The 20,835-nt window shown below is 38.2% G+C and overlaps 1 protein-coding gene across 1 annotated transcript; it reads right to left on the bottom strand.

Moving 5' to 3' along the window:
• Positions 1-8,853: 8,853 nt before the first annotated feature.
• Positions 8,854-19,210, bottom strand: MS4A3 (membrane spanning 4-domains A3). The gene is given in 3 exon segments (XM_059929960.1): positions 8,854-9,024; positions 18,062-18,199; positions 19,058-19,210. Coding segments are annotated over 3 exon segments (462 nt in total).
• Positions 19,211-20,835: the final 1,625 nt, after the last annotated feature.

Genomic DNA, 20,835 nt, shown 5'->3' with positions numbered 1-20,835 from the left:
TCCCATTTTTTATTCAATCATAACGGTGTTCTGAGAGCCAAATTAAACTCGATAATAAATGTACCTAACAGGGAGCCTGAGACATAGTACATATTCAATAAATGTTAATACCCTTCCCTTGTGAGCTTAGGCTTTATTACTATTGAGCTGTGCTACTTCTACACTGCTTCTACAAAGAGGGATAGAAAGGAATGCGGTGTAGAGGAATTCCAAACAAAGGATCATGTAATTTATTGTCGTCAAGGAGAGAATGTGGTTTACTGTAAGAAAACAATTCCCCTGTATTTCCCTCCCCCAAAAAAAGAAAGAAAGAAAGAAAGAAGAAAGAGAAAAATCAACCAGTATATCTGAGGAGCCCAGGATGAAATGCAGACTATGAAAAATGAATTAAACCATATTATAAATGCAGGAAAAGCTCACTGAAAGAGATAGGAGTTGAAAGGAGCTGACCTAAGTAACTGGAAAACCACTGCTTTGACTGCATACCTTAAGGCTAAAGATGAAAAGAGGGGGGAGGGGCAATATAGGGGTGGGGGTTACTCTTTTGTGTAAGTTACAAACTATATTGTACAACACAGGGAATATAGCCAATATTTTATAACAACTATAAATGGAGTATAACCCTTAAAAATTGTGAATCACTATATTGTACACCTGCAACTTACATAATATTGTACATAAATTATACCTCAATGAAAATTTTTAAAAATAAAAGAACTGTACAGCAATGCTGTACTTTAGTAGGTAAATTTATTTCTTATAAGAATACTAGTCAGCAATGCTGGAACGACTTTACATGGACACTTCAAAGAATTAATAAACAGAAACCCCAATTAAATAGAGTTGGGAGGCCAGAAGGAGGAACTTTCAAGCTCTGAGATGGTAGCAGAGTCCTACAGGAAGAAGAAACTGTCCTCTCCTTTCCTGGCAAGAACTCAGCCAGTGAAAAGCTATGGACCCTTTGTTTACTATGTAGCCCTCCCAACTCCCTCTTCTCCTCTATAAAAGTGTTCCTCCCTTGCTGTGTGGGGACTTGCACATCGCTTGCCATGATTGCAGACCCTGAATTGTGATTCTCTGCTGATCCCAGATAATTCAGCTGCAATTCTCAGCAGATCTCCATCTTTGCTGGAGAAACATCTGGCAGTCTATTTATTTCAGATCAATAATACTAAAGTTAAATAAACAAGTAGATAAATTTTGGATAATTGTTGCCAGATTTCTTACACTTAGGAAACAGGTTATAAATAAGCAGGGTGGTGGGTTTGCTAGAATGAACTCTGTGGGGTTTATAAAATATAGTTCTCCAAAAAACAAAAGGAACCAGGACACCCTGTAGAAATGAAAATTCTAGGTCTGCAACAGGGAAGTGAGCCTGAAGTATCTTGTAATTCTAGAAAATAGGAAAGTGCTGAAAAGGGAAAGAAGGGTAAGGGGCATGTTAAAACCACACAGGAGCCAACTCAGCTCCCAATGGCCAAAGCTGGAATAATTTAAGCAACAAGATAAATATTGGCCATAACCCAAAGAGTAATGTAAACATCCATGAGTCCATACTGATATAAATGATTTAATAAATAAATGAGAGAGAAGGGACAAATCTTCACAGAAGAATTCAAGTAATAAATGAAGAAATGAGAGAAATAGAAAATCACTTTTTGAACATCACAGTAATAGTTGCCCCAGGCAAAATCTACATGTGAACGCTAAAATTAGTGGGTGAAACTTTAAGGAGAAATATGATATTTGCATAGCCTCAAAATATTCTCTGTAAAATATTTATTATGGTTGTGGTGTCAACATTTGTCTTGATATTCTTTTCTCCAAGAGGTAGAGCTCATTTCTCCTCCCCTTGAGTATGGACTGGACATATTAACTCACTTCTAATGAATAGAAGATGAAAAAGAAATAATAGTGACTTTACAGTGGAGACACCTGGCAGACCCCACCTTAATCAAGTAATGATGGTTAATTTCACCAATGATGTCATGTTGATATCATGAATGTACTGGATGTCCTGATAAGGTGTGATGAGAAGAGCTCTCACCTATGTGGAATTCTTCCCCACCAAAAACATAAATCTATTCTAATCATGGGATTAGTATCAGACAGATCCAAACTGAAGGGACATTCTACAAAACATCTAGAGAATGTTTTTCAAAAATGACAAAGTCATGAAAAGCAAGAATAGTCTTAGAAACTGTTGCAGAGGAGAAGAGACTAAGGAAACAGGACGACTACCTCCAATGTGGTACCCGGGATTGAATCCTGGGACAGGAAGGGGGCATTACTGGAAAATTTGGTGAGGCCCTAATAAAGTCTATGGCTTAGTTAACAGTGTTGTACAAGTGATAATCCCATAGTTTTGACAAATGTACCATGTTTATGTAAGATGCTAGTATTAGAGGAGGCTGGATAAAGAGTATATGGGAATGTTGTGCTGGCTTTACAACTCTTATGTAAACCTCAAACCATTACAAAGTAAATAGTTAAAGCTAATCAGCAATAGAAAATATGTTCAAAGGTGGCCTGTACTTCCTTAACTCTTTTGCATTAAATATCTACAATAATAACTCCTCTCTCTCTCTCTTTCTCCCTCTCTCTCTCTCTCTCTCATGCACATATGCTCAAGAGCAAACAACATATAGAGGTGAAACAGCAAATATTCTTCCTCTTTTCAATGTTGTAGAAGTTATCCATGTCAATTCAATGAGAGAAAAAAAATGTAAGGACATATACTGATCTTTAAAAAAGAAATGAAATTGCCTTCATTTGCAGATGTAAATATAACCAAAGATGAGCAAGCTCTTAAAAGAAAAAAAATTATATAATTAAAAAGAATAAAATAAGACCTGAAGGAGAAAATATAAATGATACCATTTAATATTATAAATTACAAATATATTTCAATTCCCACCAAATTGGTCTATGATTTTAAATCAAAATTGCAAAATAGGGCTTCCTTGGTGGTGCAGTGGTTGAGAATCTGCCTGTCAATGCAGGGGACACGGGTTCGAGCCCTGGTCTGGGAAGGTTCCACATGCCGCGGAGCAACTAGACCCGTGAGCCACAACTACTGAGCCTGCGCATCTGGAGCCTGTGCTCCGCAACAAGAGAGGCCGCGATAGTGAGAGGCCCGCGCACCGCGATGAAGAGTGGCCCCCGCTCGCCGCAACTGGAGGAAGCCCTCGCACAGAAACGAAGACCCAACACACCCAAAAATAAATAAATAAATAAACTTATAAAAAAAATTGCAAAATATTTTAGAGCTTTATAATAGGAAAAGTAAAATTAAATAATGAAGAATAATAATACAAATGTTACTATAAATACCTTTCCTTCTACTGAAGTGTATTCACCGATTGCTTCGTTTACTGTATCAGACTCCTAACCAACCTCCTTCTCTTCACTTACTCCTTCCAAAACACTCTACATTGCAAGTGCAATGGTATTTCTAAATTCCAAGTAAGTACATGACCCATTCATACTTATCCAGTGGTGTGCTGGTAAATATTTAACAACTGGCTTTCCTGCGCTGGAGCGTGGAGCTGGGTAGAGGAACGTGATTTGTGGCCTTTGCCAATCTCTGTGGTGTAAACGCTTCCACCGTAGCCCACTTCAAGCTACCAAAATTATGTTGACTTGTTCTCACTGAAAATTAAAAATCAGCACTCACAAGGCAATATAAGCCAGTTCAACACCACTGCATAAATTTCCAATTAGTTGTTAAGATTCACGGAGCTGCTCTGTCATATAATCTCTTGTGATGCATACACTTCTTCTCTCTCCAAATTGATGTCTTGCCATCTGCCCCTCACACATCAAAGTCAGACAGGCTAAAGTGTCTTGCTTGTTCCCTGAATCTCCCCAATTCTCTCTAGCTTAGAGGCTTTTGCATATATCCAGCTTCTTTCTTTTTCCCTTCATCATGCTAACTCCCAGTCATCTTTTAAGATCTCACTTTGGGAGAAAACTCTTCTGAAAGATTGTCACTGACATCCCTTTTAACCTGGATTAGAAACTCTTCCTATGAGCTTCTCAAGATTCCTACACTCTTCCTATCATAGCCCTTATAGCTCCGTTTTATAATATGTTTCTGTGGGTCTGTATCTCCCACAAAGAGCAACTGGAGTGAAGACTGTGCATCATTCTCTATTGTATGCAGAGTACATGGCACATAGTAGGCACTTTCTGAATGATTGTTGAATGGATTGAAAAACAAATTATATTTAATGTATATGTATATATTTCTTCATAAATTATATATATTTTAGAAATATATATGTATATTCTGAAGAAGAAAGGCAAAAATTAGTAGACTATGGAAAAATCTTTGCACATATGGTAAACAAGGAGCTGAGAGTAACTTGTAGGTGTGAATTTATGGATGTTGTGGATGGCTCAGTTCCCTATCAGTAGAAGGAAATTAATTTATAAATCAGAAATAGAAGTCCTTCAGCAGTAGATATATAAATCGGGAGCCAGAGATATCAGGAAGAACATCAAATTGCTACCTGAAAAGTTAGTCACTGATGTCACTGGAGGGAATGGGAGGAGCCACAATGGAAGTGTGAGGGTTTCTGCCATCTTTTCTGCACATCTGACCACAATCCCACCTCAGCCTTAACAGCACAAAAAGACTACCAATAACAGCAACATCATTATCAAGTAGTTGTGGTGCTATTTCACATTTGCTTTATTTTTACTTAATCTTCATAACAACTGATAAGATAATTGGTACTGTAACACCTATTTTACAGATGAGGAAAAATATGTCAGAGAGGTTAAGTAACTTGCTCAAGTTCACACAGACCGTATCAGAATTTGCACCCAGATCTGTAAGATTCTAAAGCCTTTATTCTTTACTTCTCTGTATTACAGATTCTCACTGTCCTTTAAAGAACAAATACTGATTTTGCTCTCAAAGACCCCCATCTAAGCCATCATCTTTGTATCTGGGCATGTGTGAATCTCAGCAGCTCACTGGAAAAAATCTCCAAGACTTGACCCTCCTACTGCAAATATAGTAAAAATTTATCTTAATGTGATTATGGTGATTTTTTGACAGTTTTTTCAATGCTGATGTCAACTAAAGTTAAGAAGCATTGTTCTGTAATGGAAAAACATCTTACTCATTTTTCCTTCTCATTGGGTGGTTGGAAGTTGGATTTTAGAAAGAATACATGAAATGGGGATTATTCTCCCTGCCTTTTTTAAACCTTATAAGGCAATGAAGCAGGTGGGTAAGAAGAAAGAGAACCGAATTCTGGGAACAATTTTGGAGTGGTGATCGTAGGAATTACAAAACAAAGAATGCCTAAAGAAGCATATCTGTCCTTCCATACCCAGGACTTATCATGGAATTTATAGTTAGGACAGAAAGAATTGAGTCAAATGTCCAAGTTTCTCACAATGGGCACCGTGATAGTAGGGGTGTGGTTCAAAGGCTCACGTTCTATGGAGTTCTTGGATGGAGCACTGACTCATTAGAGATTTAAGATTGAATTTCCTTCCTCTCATGGACTTTCAATAGGAGGCATTCTTGATTCCATAGGATTGGGAGGTGAGGGAATTGCCTGGAAAATAAAACAACATCAATCTCCAAGAATAGGATCATCACCTCCCTCTCTTTCCAAACCTTCCTATTATCATCATGATCAATGCCAATAATATTCATTCACTGATTATTACTGTGCTCAAGTATTATATACATAGTCCTTACAACAAACATCAGAAACGAATGAAAACATTTTCATTTTACAGTTAAGATACATAAAATCTAGAAAGAATTTATGATTTTTCCAGGGAATACAGCTAGAAAGAGACAAGTTTAAAAATAATAACTTAATTCTATCCGTGTAAAACAATGTATGCTCCTATTTGCAAATAATATGACCGATAAGGAATTAATATCCAGCATATATAAATAGCTCATACAACTCAGCATCAAAAAAACAAACCTGATTTAAAAATGGGCAGAAGAACTGAGTAGACATTTTTCCAAAGAGGAAATGCAAATGGCCAACAGACACATGAAGAGAAGCTCAACATCACTAATAATCAGGGAAATGCAAATCAAAACCACAATGAGATATCATCTCATGCCTGTCAGAATGGCCATGATCAAAAAGAACACAAATTACAAACGTTGGCGAGGATGTGGATAAAAGGGAACACTCATACACTGTTGGTGGGAATGTAAATTGGTGCAGCCACTGTGGAAAACAGTATGGAGGTTTCTCGAAAAACTAAAAATAGAACTACCATATGACCCCGCAATTCTACTCCTGGGTATATATCCCCCCCAAAAAACAAAAAAACTAATTTGAAAAGATACATGCACCTCAATGTTCATACCAGTGTTATTTACAATTACCAGGATATGGAAGCAACCTAAGTGTCCAGCCATCAATAGATGAATGGATAAAGAAGATGTGGTATAGATATACTCAATACTACTCAGCCATAAAAAAGAACAAAATTTTGCCATTTGCAGCAACATGGATGGACTTGGAGGGCATTATGTTAAGTGAAATAAATCAGACAAAGAGAAATACTGTATGATATCATTTATATGTGGAATCTAAAACATACAACAAACTAGTGAATACAACAAAAAAGAAGCAGACTCACAGATATAAAGAACAAACTAGTGGTTACCAGTGGGGAGGGGAGAACAGATGATATAGAGGTGGAGAGTGGGAGGTACAAACTATTGGGTGTAAGATGGGCTCAAGGATGTATTGTACAACTCAGGGAATATAGCCAATATTTTGTAATAACTGTAAATGGAATGTAACCATTAAAAAATATATAAAAAATTAAAAATAAATTTAATTTTTAAAAAACATATGCTCTTAAACATGAAATACAGTGTTTCCTCTTGTATTTTTACACCAGAATTCTTTTCCAGCCTTCATTCCAAGTCTAACATTTAGATCAGCTCTAACTCCAGGAACCCCACAAATCATCATTGCATAAAAGTTTCTCTCCAATCCCAAAAGTCAGTGACAACCTCAAACCCTAGGGGGAGGTTGCAGAGCATGCGAATTGTCAATCATTTAAACAAACCCACCTTTCCTGAACAACAGTAATTTGCTCTGAATCACAGGATTGAGATAGAGCTGGCTGTGCACAATTCCAGCAAAGAAAGGATCAGCATGAGAGAAACAAGACCCTAGGAGATATGATGCCTCCTATTAAACCCAGTAGAAACATTCAGAGGAAAAAAAAAATGTCAGCAGGAAACCAAACTATAACAGCTCCCTCCCATAAAACAGGTCAAAGGGAATCACAAATTAGATTTAATACACAGCCACACACCAACACTCTATATGGGACACAATGTCCATCTAAAAGCATGGAAACATTTTTCCTGGAAAGAGAGACACATTGTATTTGTATATCAACCCATGTGAAGTAGCTGTAGAGAAAAAAAATGCTGACACTACCACTAACATCTACCAATTGGAACAGGAGTAAACTAAGGAGATGTGTAGGCAGTTTAGGAAATGGGACAAAAATGACCCCTCCATCATTTCATTAATAAGTACTTCCTGGAGGTTTAGGCATTTACACCATTCCTACAAACTAAAACACTAACCTGAAAAGTTAAACGGAAAATTATTGGACTAGTGATCGTTCTGTTGTCACTGAGGCGCCTAGAGGAAGGAAATACAAAATTGCTCTGGAGGGAAAATACCCCAAAATCCACAAAAAAATCAAACCGTATAAATACAAACTTAGATTATTAAAAATATAATGAACAAAGTGAGGACACAAACTCGCATAAGTAGTATCAGCAAACAGGAGGATTAGGAGTAAGTCAGTAAATAACAGTTCATAAGTCATCATGGGGAAAATGGACAAATTTGGAGGAAAATATTAATTTCTCAGTTGACCACAGAAGAGGGAGAACACCTAAACATGAACAAAAAATACTTTGAAAAGGTTATTAAAGAACTTCCCTTTTATTTTTTAATTTTTTTTAAACAAATTATTTGTACTGTTTTTTTTGTTTGTTTTATTTATTATTTATTTATTTATTTATTTTTGGCTGTGTTGGGTCTTCGTTTCTGTGTGAGGGCTTTCTCTAGTTGCGGAGAGCAGGGGCCACTCTTCATCGCGGTGCGCGGGCCTCTCACTGTCGCGGCCTCTCTTGTTGGGGAGCACAGGCTCCAGACGCGCAGGCTCAGTAGTTGTGGCGCACGGGCCTAGTTGCTTCGCGGCATGTGGGATCTTCCCAGACCAGGGCTCGAACCCGTGTCCCCTGAATTGGCAGGCAGATTCGCAACCACTGCGCCACCAGGGAAGCCCAAGAACTTTCCTTTTAAAATACTATACTCAAATAAATTCAAAAGTGAAGCCATTCAAAACTTCAATGAGTTACTATTTGAAAATCCCAGACCACACAGAAAATTGTAAATCTCTCGTTAGTTTCATTATGCAAGATGTGAATAAAATTTTTTAAAAATGTAATCTCTCTGGGGAATGTAACAGTAGTAGTACATAATAATAACATAATATGCACTGTTTTAATTGCTTATCAAATATTAATTTATGTAATCCTTACACCAACCCTGTAAGACTGATACTACCACTATCCTCATTTCAGTGATGAGAAAATTGAAACACAACGAGGTTATCTAATTTGTCCCTTCATTATAGGGCTACTAAGTGGCAGAGCCAAGATTCAAGTCAAGGCAGCATGGTACCTGCTGTATATTTTCTCTACATTCTAGATTGTCAAAATATTTTATAATTACACATAATTTTTTAAAAATTTATTTATTTTATTTATTTATTTTTGGCTGCATTGGGTCTCCGTTGCTGTGCGCGGGCTTTCTCTAAGTTTTAAAGGCATACACTTGAGGAGGCGTCTTTGTAAATGCGTAAGTCCTGTGGCTGAGAAGACTGCCAATCCTTGAGTAATGGGTCATTAGCGAATAAATTCATTGAGAGAAAAACAAGCCCAACTAGTGCAATAGTAGCACTGGCAATGTTCATCCCCAAATTGCTTTCCATCTAAAAAAGAAACAGAAATTTCAATTAATATAGGCAGCACATACTTCATTCCTTTGGCTGCAGTCATTTAAATAAATAGCCATTGAAAGTGGTTTATACACCCAGCTATAACCTAGGTAGGTCCTGGAAAAACATCAGTAAACAAAGGTTCCCCACCCTCATGGAGCTTATGTTCTAGTAGCAAAGACAAAGAAAACAATTATGCATACTAACAGATAAATTATATAGCATTTTTTTTAAGTGATTAAGTGCTATGGGATAATAGAGGGAAGTAAGGAGGACCTGGAAATCGAGAGAGAGAGGAGTGGAGTTTGTGATGTTAAATAGGAATGACCCCTGGGGAGAGGCGTTAAGGAACTGAGGGAGTTAGTCCCCCAGGATATCTGGAGGGCATGTCCTTGCAGTCAGTTCAAAGGCCTGAGGCCAGAGTGTTCCAGGTATGGTCCAGGGAAGCAAGGGGGTAGGGTGTTGGAGGGGAGTGACCAAAGCAAACAACATTAGAAAATGAAGGTGGAAGGTGAACAGAGGGCCAGATCACATAAGGCCCACAGGTCACACAACAGACTTTTGTTCTTACGCCAAGGAAAACATAGCGCCACTAGAGGATTTTGAGCAAAGTGGCAACACAATTTGATTTCTGTTTTAAAGGGAACACTGATATCTCAAGCGAGTCTAGTTAGAGAGGGCCGAGGGTAGAAGCGAGGAGCCCAATTAAGAGAGATGGTGGAGATTAGATGAGGTGTTATCAGTAGAAAGATGAGAAAATGTCAAACTCAGATATACCTTGAACGTAGGGCCAACAGGATTGGCTGACAAACTGGATTCAAGATTGTCAAAGAAAGAAGAACCTAAGCCAGTTCTAAGGTTTGAGGCCTGGCAATGTGGAAGGATGGGGTTCCCATCAACTGACATGAGGAGGACAGGATGGAGATGGTTTGAGGAGGAAGATTAGGGGTTGAGTTTTGAACTTTTTAGGACTCTAAGCAATTAGGTGTGCCAGTCTGATGTTCAGCAGAGAGATGTAGGCTGGAAGTGTTTATTTCAGGGTTGTGGGCATAGAGATGCCAATCACAGCCATGAGAATGGATGACATCACCAGAGGAGTGAAGAGAGTAGGTGACAAAGAACGGAGCTCTGGGGTGCCCCTACATTAAAGTGTTGGAGAGAAGAAAAGGATCTAGGAAAGGAGATTGAGAAGGAGGAAAGAAGAAGACAGGAGGAAAAGCGGCCAATCAAGTTGTCCTGGAATCCAAGTGAAGAAATTATTGGAAGGAGGAGCTAGAGACCAGTGCTGCTAATGGGTCAATTAGATGGAGACTGAGACTTGAGCTCTGTGTTACCAACGTGGAAGTGTTCAATGATCTTAAAGGGAGCAGTTACAGAAGTGTGATGGGGAAGAAAATGAAGCCTTATCGCAGTGGGTTTAGTTGAAACTGGGTAGATAGGAAATGGAGACAGAGTGTAGAGCATTCCTTTAAGGAGTTTAGCTACAGGAGGGAAAATGAATTGTGACTGTAGCTTGCAGCAGAAAATAAGGTCAGGATTGTTTTTTTCTTAGCAATTATTGGATGCTTATGGGCTGATTAAAAAGATCTACTAGGAAGAGAATTGGAGTGATGCACTTGCATGGAGGAAAAGAAACAGAATCTAGTATTCCAGAAGGGGTGCTGGTTTGAAGAAAATCATAGAGGAATCACCTATGGTAAGAGGTTAGAATGAAAAAAATATATCGGTACAGATCTGGTCCGTGAAGTAGTTATACTGGGGGTCTGAAATATCTCCTCCAAAGGCTTGAGTTTCTCGGAATAGGAAGCAAGGGAATCAACAGAGACTAGAGATGAGAAAAAAGGCATTGGCATTTGAGGATAGAGTATAAATGTGAATGGGCTAGAAAAGTAGTGTAAATGGGCAGGTGGTTGAGTGGGAACACATAATAGAGACTTACTAAGTGTTTAATGAGCAGTAAAAATATAGACTATTTAGCTTTCAGCTGTGAAACTAATGGTGGGAGAGTGTCCCCTCAAAATAATTAGAATTAGTTAAAATTAAGAACACACAAATATCAAAAAGCCTTTTTCTAAGTTTCAGATTCATCAAATAGTCGTAGTAATCATCCCAGTAATCATATTCACAATCTATATGATTTTCTGACGATCTACCACCTGAATGCCTTAAGAAAAGAAAATTAATTTTCTTGCACATTAAATGGCACTCAGGGTCTCGGCTGGATTCACCAACCTCAACTCTCTTACTGTTAATGGATGATTTATTTCTACTCCTATGACCATGAAAAAAGAAGAAGAACTTCCGCTTACCAGTGTTTTTATGGGTTTTTTTCCCAACTATGACAGATAAGATTCCTGAAACAATAAACTACTTGAAAATAGGAAGTAAAGCAGATAAAGGAATATTAAGTCTCAACCATCTTTTCTTGATCTTTCCTTGGTTAGCAGATATCTAGTGGTACTTGTACAAAACTTCCTTTTCAAATTCACATTCTAGAACACAAAATTATACTTGATTTTGCTCATTGTTTTATACAAATAAAATTTTAAATGAGTTTAAATTTTGAATAAATGTATAAGATTTTCATTTTGTTTTCTTCCTGGCCTTTTACAGGTTTATACGAGTGTGCATACTTTATCATATAATAAGTACACATATTCAATGTAATATAATTATCTTTATGCTTATGTTTATATTAAATGTAAATAATATTTATTTACATACATATACATATTTAATATCATTCTCATATTCTCACCCAAGCTCCAGATATGGGTTTGATTTATTGGACTAGGTGTTCTAAAAGACCTTTTATACATCTAAGTATCTCTAGGGACATATCCACTAATTTTTTTTTGCAAGTTATTTAAAACTTCTTTTTTTTTTAAATTTAATTTAATTTTATTTATTTTTTTAAACAGCAGGTTCTTATTAGTCATCAATTTTATACACATCAGTGTATACATGTCAATCCCAATCACCCAATTCATCACACCACCACCACCACCACCCCTGCCACTTTTCCCCCTTGGTGTCCATACATTAGTTCTCTACATCTGTGTCTCACTTTCTTCCCTGCAAACTGGTTCATCTGTACCATTTTTCTAGGTTCCACATATATGTGTTAATATACGATATTTGTTTTTCTCTTTCTGACTTACTTCACTCTGTATGACAGTCTCTAGATCCATCCACGTCTCAACAAATGACCCAATTTCGTTCCTTTTTATGGCTGAGTAATATTCCATTGTATATATGTACTACATCTTCTTTATACATTCGTCTGTTGATGGGCATGTAGGGTGCTTTCATGACCTGGCTATTGTAAATAGTGCTGCAATGAACATTGGGGTGCATGTGTCTTTTTGAATTACAGTTTTCTCTGGGTATATGCCCAGTAGTGGGATTGCTGGGTCATATGGTAATTCTATTTTTAGTTTTTTAAGGAACCTCCATATTGTTTTCCATAGTGGCTGTATCAGTTGACATTCCCACCAACAGTGCAAGAGGGTTCCCTTTTCTCCACACCCTCTCCAGCATTTGTTGTTTGTAGATTTTCTGATGACACCTATTCTAACTGCTGTAAGGTGGTACCTCATTGTAGTTTTGATTTGCATTTCTCTAATAATTAGTGATGTTGAGCAGCTTTTCATGGGCTTCTTGGCCATCTGTATGTCTTCTTTGGAGAAATGTCTATTTAGGTCTTCTGCCCATTTTTGGATTGGGGTGTTTGTTTCTTTAATATTGAGCTAAATGAGCTGTTTATATATTTTGGAGATTAATCCTTTGTCCGTTGATCCGTTTGCAAATATTTTCTCCCATTCTGAGGGCTGTCTTTTCGTCTTGTTTATGGTTTCCTTTGCTGTGCAAAAGCTTTGAAGTTTCATTAGGTCCCATTTGTTTATTTTTGTTTTTATTTCCATTACTCTAGGAGGTGGATCAAAAAAGATCTTGCTGTGATTTATGGCAAAGAGTGTTCTTCCTATGTTTTCCTCTAAGAGTTTTATAGTGTCCGGTCTTATATTTAGGTCTCTAATCCATCTTGAGTTTATTTTTGTGTATGGTGTTAGGGAGTGTTCTAATTTCATTCTTTGACATGTAGCTGTCCAGTTTTCCCAGCACCACTTATTGAAGAGACTGTCTTTTCTCCATTGTATATCCTTGGCTTCTTTGTCATAGATTAGTTGACCATATGTGCGTGGGTTTATCTCTGGGCTTTCTATCTTGTTCAATTGATCTATGTTTCTGTTTTTGTGCCAGTACCGTATTGTCTTGATTACTGTAGCTTTGTAGTATAGTCTGAAGTAAGGGAGTCTGATTCCTCCAGCTCCGTTTTTTTCCCTCAAGACTGCTTTGGCTATTCAGGGTTTTTTGTGTCTCCATACAAATTTTAAGATTTTTTGTTCTAGTTCCGTAAAAAATGCTATTGGTAATTTGATAGGGATTGCATTGAATCTGTAGATTGCTTTAGGTAGTATAGTCATGTTCACAATATTGATTCTTCCAATCCAAGAACATGGTGTATCTCTCCATCTGGTGGCATCATCTTTAATTTCTTTCAGCAGTGTCTTACAGTTTTCTGTATGTAGGTCTTTTGTCTCCCTAGGTAGGTTTATTCCTAGGTATTTTATTCTTTTTGTTGCAGTGGTAAATGGGAGTGTTTCCTTAATTTCTCTTTCAGATTTTTCATCATTAGTATATAGGAATGCAAGAGATTTCCGTGCATTAATTTTGCATCCTACAACTTTACCAAATTCATTGATTAGCTCTACTAGTTTTCTGGTGACATCTTTAGGATTCTCTATGTATAGTATCATGTCATCTGCAAACAGTGACAGTTTTACTTCTTCTTTTCTGATTTGGATTCCTTTTATTTCTTTTTCTTCTCTGATTGCCGTGGCTAGGACTTCCAAAACTATGTTGAATAATAGTGGTGAGAGTGGACATCCTTGTCTTGTTCCTGATCTTAGAGGAAATGCTTTCAGTTTTTCCCCATTGAGAATGATGTTTGCTGTGGGTTTGTCGTATATGGCCTTTATTATGTTGAGGTAGGTTCCCTCTATGCCCACTTTCTGGAGAGTTTTTATCAGAAATGGGTGTTGAATTTTGTCAAAAGCCTTTTCTGCATCTATTGAGATGATCATATGGTTTTTATTCTTCTATTTGTTAATATGGTGTATCACATTGATTGATTTGCATATATTGAAGAATCCTTGCATCCCCGGGATAAATCCCACTTGATCATAGTGTATGATCCTTTTAATGTGTTGTTGGATTCTGCTTGCTAGTATTTTGTTGAGGATTTTTGCATCTATATTCATCACTGATATTGGTCTGTAATTTTGTTTTTTGTAGTATCTTTGTCTGGTTTTGGTATCAGGGTGATTGTGGCCTCATAGAATGAGTTTGGGAGTGTTCCTTCCTCTGCAAGTTTTTGGAAGAGTTTGAGAAGGATGGGTGTTAGCTCTTCTCTAAATGTTTGATAGAATTCACCTGTGAAGCCATCTGGTCCTGGACTTTTGTTTGTTGGAAGATTTTTAATCACAGTTTCAATTTCATTACTTGTGATTGGTCTGTTCATATTTTCTGTTTCTTCCTGGTTCAGTCTTGGAAGGTTATACCTTTCTAAGAATTTGTCCATTTCTTCCAGGTTGTCCATTTAATTGGCATAGAGTTGCTTGTGGTAGTCTCTTAGGACGCTTTGTATTTCTACGGTGTCTGTTGTAACTACTACTTTTTCATTTCTAATTTTATCGATTTGGGTCCTCTCCGTCTTTTTCTTGATGAGTCTGGCTAATGGTTTTTCAATTTTGTTTATCTTCTCAAAGAACCAGCTTTTAGTTTTATTGATCTTTGCTATTGTTTTCTTTGTTTCTATTTCATTTATTTCTGCCCTGATGTTTATGATTTCTTTTCTTCTGCTAACTTTGGGTTTTGTTTGTTCTTCTTTCGCTAGTTCCTTTAGGTGTAAGGTTAGATTGTTTATTTGAGATTTTTCTTATTTCTTGAGGTAGGCTTGTATAGCTATAAGCTTCCCTCTTAGAACTGCTTTTGCTGCATCCCATAGGTTTTGGATCATCGTGTTTTCATTGTCATTTGTCTCTAGGTATTTTTTGATTTCCTGTTTGATTTCTTCAGTGATCTCTTGGTTATTTAGTAACTTATTGTTTAGCCTCTGTGTGTTTGTGTTTTTTATGTCTTTTTCCCTGTAATTGATTTCTAATCTCATAGCACTGTGGTCAGAAAAGATGCTTGATATGATTTCAATTTTCTTAAATTTATTGAGGCTTGATTTGTGACCCAAGATGTGATCTATCCTGAAGAATGTTCCGTGCACACTTGAGAAGAAAGTGTAATCTGCTGTTTTTGGATGGAATGTCCTATAAATATCAATTAAATCTGTCTGGTCTATTGTGTCATTTAAAGCTTCTGTTTCATTATTTATTTTCATTTAGGGTGATCTGTCCATTGGTGTAAGTGAGGTGTTAAAGTCCCCCACTATTATTGTGTTACTGTCGATTTCCTCTTTTATAGCTGTTAGCAGTTGCCTTATGTATTGAGGTGCTTCTATGTTAGGTGCATATATATTTATAATTGTTATATCTTCTTCTTGGATTGATCCCTTGATCATTATGTAGTGTCCTCCTTGTCTCTTGTAACATTCTTTATTGTAAAGTCTATTTTATCTGTTAGGAATATAGCTACTCCAGCTTTCTTTTGATTTCCATTTGCATGGAATATCTTTTTCCATCCCCTCGCTTTCAGTCTGTATGTGTCCCTAGGTCTGAAGTGGGTCTCTTGTGGACAGCATATACATGGGTCTTGTTTTTGTATCCATTCAGCGAGCCTGTGTCTTTTGTCTGGAGCATTTAATCCATTGACATTTAAGGTAATTATCGATATGTATGTTCCTATGACTGTTTTCTTAATTGTTTTGGGTTTGTTTTTGTAGGTCCCTTTCTTTTCTTGTGTTTCCCACTTAGAGAAGTTCCTTTAGCATTTGTTGTAGAGCTGGTTTGGTGGTGCTGAATTCTCTTAGCTTTTGCTTGTCTGTAAAGCTTTTGATTTCTCCATCGAATCTGAATGAGATCCTTGCTGGGTTAGAGTAATCTTGGTTGTAGGTTCTTCCCTTTCAGCACTTTAAGTATATCATGCCACTCCCTTCTGGCTTGTAGAGTTTCTGCTGAGAAGTCAGCTGTTAACCTTATGGGAGTTCCCTTATATGTTATTTGTCGTTTTTCCCTTGCTGCTTTCAATAATTTTTCTTTGTCTTTAATTTTTGCCAATTTGATTACTATGTGTCTCGGCGTGCTTCTCCTTGGGTTTATACTGTATGGGACTTGCTGCGCTTCCTGGACTTGGGTGGCTATTTCCTTTCCCATGTTAAGGAAATTTTCGACTATAATCTCTTCAAATATTTTCTCAGGACCTTTCTCTCTCTCTTCTCCTTCTGGGACCCCTATAATGCGGATGTTGTTGCGTTTTATGTTGTCCCAGAGATCTCTTAGGCTGTCTTCCTTTTTTTTCATTCTTTTTCTTTATTCTGTTCTGCAGCCGTGGATTCCACCATTCTGTCTTCCAGGTCACTTATCCGTTCTTCTGCCTCAGTTATTCTGCTATTGATTCCTTCTAGTGTAGTTTTCATTTCAGTTATTGTATTATTCATCTCTGTTTGTTTGTTCTTTAATTCTTCTAGGTCTTTGTTCAACATTTCTTGCATCTTCTCGATCTTTGCCTCCATTCGTTTTCCGAGGTCCTGCATCACCTTCACTATCATTATTCTGAATTCTTTTTCTGGAAGGTTGCCTATCTCCACTTCATTTAGTTGTTTTTCTGGGGTTTTATCTTCTTCCTTCATCTGGTACATAGCCCTCTGTCTTTTCATCTTGTCTATCTTTCTGTGAATGTGGATTTTGTTCCACAGGCTGCAGGATTGTAGTTCTTCTTGCTTCTGCTGTCTGCCCTCTGGTGGATGCAGCTATCTAAGAGGTTTGTGCAAGTTTCCTGATGGGAGGGACTGGTGGTGGGTAGAGTTGACTGTTGCTCTGGTGGGCAGAGCTCAGTAAAACTTTAATCCACTTGACTGCTTATGGGTGGGGCTGGGTTCCCTCCCTGTTGGTTGTTTGGCCCGAGGCAACCCAACACTGGAGCCTACCTGGGCTCTTTGGTGGGGCTAATGGCAGACTCTGGGAGGGCTCACGCCAAGGAGTACTTCCCAGAACTTCTGTTGCCAGTGTCCTTGTCCCACGGTGAGCCACAGCCACCCCCTGCCTCTGCAGGAGACCCTCCAACTCTAGCAGGTAGGTCTGGTTCAGTCTCCCCTGGGGTCACTGCTCCTTCCCCTGGGTTCCAATGCACACACTACTTTGTGTGTGCCCTCCAAGAGTGGAGTCTCTCTTTCCCCCAGGCCTGTCAAAGTCCTGCAATCAAATCCCAGTAGCCTTCAAAGTCTGATTCTCTATGAATTCCTCCTCTCGTTGCTGGACCCCCAGGTTGGGAAGCCTGACGTGGGGCTCAGAACCTTCACTCCAGTGGGTGGACTTCTGTGGTATAAATGTTCTCCAGTCTGTGAGTCACCCACCCAGCAGTTATGGGATTTGATTTTACTGTGATTGCGCCCCTCCTACTGTCTCATTGTGGCTTCTCCTTTCTCTTTGGATGTGGGGTATCTTTTTTGGTGAGTTCCAGTGTCCTCCTATCGATGATTGTCCAGCAGCTAGTTGTGATTCTGGTGTTCTCGCAAGAGGGAGTGGGAGCACGTCCTTCTTGTCCACCATCTTGGTTCAGTATCCATACCCACTAATTTTTAAATTATTATTTTGACCTGCTATTAGTTCCATGACTCAATTTTGATAAATGGAATTCTCTACATGTTCATGGCTCTCTCAAAACTTCATTCTATTTTTTAATTCATAAGTCTCGTAATCGTTTACCAAGCCACTCCTAAAATTTGAGGGAAAAGTTGCCAAAATACATTTCTAACAGTGGTATATAAGAAATTATCTACGGTCAGTGAAATTTGAATACTCACAGATATAGCGCTCCATATCTGATAGCCTATATAAACGATCAAGAAAAATATGTAATTGGATGGATGGGGCAAGTTTTGTAAGGAACCCATAAAAACACCCAGAGACAGAATTATTGCTCCATTCAGGATCTGGATAGCCTGTAAGAAGCGAAAAAAGAGGAAGCATAAATGGTCAGATACTAGTGTACATTGAGAAGAGACCATTTTATTTATTCATTTATTTTTCTTTGCCTTTATGGTTTTATTACAGGATATTGAATATAGTTCCCTGTGTTATACAGTGGGACCTTGTTGTTTATCCATTCTATATATAATAGTTTGCATCTGCTAATCCCAAACTCCCAACCCAACCCTCCCCTACTCCCGTCCCCTTTGGCAACCACAAATCTGTTCTCTCTGTCTGTGAGTCTGTTCCTCTTTCGTAGATAAGATCATTCGTGTCATGTTTTAGATTCTACATATAAGCGATATCATATGGTATTTGGAGAAGAGATCATTTTAATTTTCCTCAGAAAGGAGATATCAGTGCTTGAAATGGTCAGAAAAATGAAGCCTAAATTAACTGGGCAAAAGCCTACTCCGGGAGGTTTCTGTTCCCTGCGATTCCCACCGATTCCAGTGGCAACATTTCATCCTCCCCTTTCCCCCCTACTTCTGCTCATTCTCACAAACTCCTTTCAGAAAGTGGCAGAAGAGTGAAGGAGATATGGCTGATAACGTAGACTGGGTGGAACTGTCTTCCCAGCATACTTTGGGGCCATAATATGATGAAGACCATTCTCCAGTGTTGATAGGATGTCTCCCACCATGAGATTATGCCTCTGCATTTCTACTCCTCAGGTCTAAAATATTCCCCGGTCTTTTCTTAAAGGAACAACATTATTGATTCAGTGATGAGTAACTCAGAAATTCCCCCTTATGGGCATAAACAAGGTTTTCCACATGATATTTATTTTCTTCCATCTTAAGCCAATTTTTTAACTGAGGCTGACTTACCCCAAGGGCTTGTAGTTCCTCTTGGTAATTTTATGATCAATTAATGGGCCAGTAGGCAGAATTATTCACCACCTCTGGTTCCACCTGGCTTCCTGGGACACTACCTGCTGAGGCTGCCTCCAGCTCTGCACTATCAACTTCTTGGGAGGCCATGTGGGGTTGTTGATGGCTGTCATAGAAAAGAAATCCAAGATTTTGATGTTTTCCCTTTTACTACTAACTAATAATGTTTTTTGAGTGCAACAGAAGGGTTCCATTTTGTCTATACATCAAAATGACTCTCCACCAATGGGGCAGAGGTGCAGAGTTTTTACATTGTTCAATTCCATTTTATCTTGGAGTAGCAGGCATCATCAGATCATTATAATAGGCCGGGGCATGGCGCTTAACTTTGGAACAGTAAAAAGCCATTCCTTTTTCATTTTTACATGCATGGATATATTATGTAGTCCCTGCCTCTCTTCAATCCTGGACATCCACATATATGGTTTCACTGAGCAGTGATCTCTTATGTGATGAAGATAGCTTTAGTCACATTCTAGTAATAATAATAGGTATCATTTATTGAATACTCACTCACTGCTATGTGCCAAGCACTGTCTAGTTTCTGTGACTGTATTAACATATTTAATCCCTCCAACAACTTTATGTCACAATATTATTATTATTATTATTTTTTAAAGAAATTCACGTTCTTTTATTTATTTATTTATGACTGTGTCGAGTCTTCGTTTCTGTGTGAGGGCTTTCTCTATTTGCGGCAAGTGGGGACCACTCTTCATCGCGGTGCGCGGGCCTCTCACCATCGCGGCCTCTCTTGTTGCGGAGCACAGGCTCCAGACGCGCAGGCTCAGTAATTGTGGCTCACGGGCCCAGTTGCTCCGTGGCATGTGGGATCTTCCCAGACCAGGGCTCGAACCCGTGTCCCCTGCATTGGCAGGCAGATTCTCAACCACTGCGCCACCAGGGAAGCCCTATGTCACAATATTATTATTCCCATTTTAAAACTGAGAAAATTGAGGCATGGACAGCTTCAGCAACTTTCCCAAACTTATACAGCTCATGAGTTCAGATTCTACTTGAGACATCTTCTTTAAGGTCCAAAATTTTTTAAGTCATTATATTATATAGTACTATATGGAAGATACCTTTCTGGATAGCAATACAGCACAATGGAAAAAGTTTAAGAACCATGGAGGAGCCAGTTGCAAATCCAAATCTGACCAGTTACTAGTTGTATGACCTAATAGTGGGGCTCTCAGTTTTCACATCTGTAAAATGGAAATAATTTTAATTTCATATTAACATTGCAAAGTCCAGGCTCAAAAATTATCCCTTGGGAAATAGGTATATATTTTAGATAGAATATCTAATATGCTAAAATGTATGTAATGTGGGGAACGTTGCTCCTTCATCATCAGAGAATTACTTGGTTCTATCTCCAGCTTCTTTCCTCACCAGTCCCTAGCTCAAAGCTCAGTCCAGCCTTTTCTTTCTTTCAATCCTCCCAAACTCTCAAAAGTCTTGAACCTTCATCAGTACTATTCCCATCTCCCTGAAACACATTTCCCCTCAAGCTCCACCTGAATAATTTCTGCTCTTCTTCCAGCCTGAATCTCAGCCCACATGTCATACTTTGATAAAGGAAGACTTTTTTGGTCCTGGCCAAGCCTGGATGAAGCACCCCTTTTAGATACTCTCAGAATTTTCCCTTGTCATACGCTTATCAGTCTGAGCCTCAATTGACTGGATACTTAACTGTATCTCTCTGTCTTCTC

Source organism: Balaenoptera ricei, chromosome 8, assembly GCF_028023285.1.
Source record: "Balaenoptera ricei isolate mBalRic1 chromosome 8, mBalRic1.hap2, whole genome shotgun sequence".
Taxonomy (NCBI): Eukaryota; Metazoa; Chordata; class Mammalia; order Artiodactyla; family Balaenopteridae; genus Balaenoptera; species Balaenoptera ricei.
This window is presented reverse-complemented; position numbering and strand designations above follow the sequence as displayed.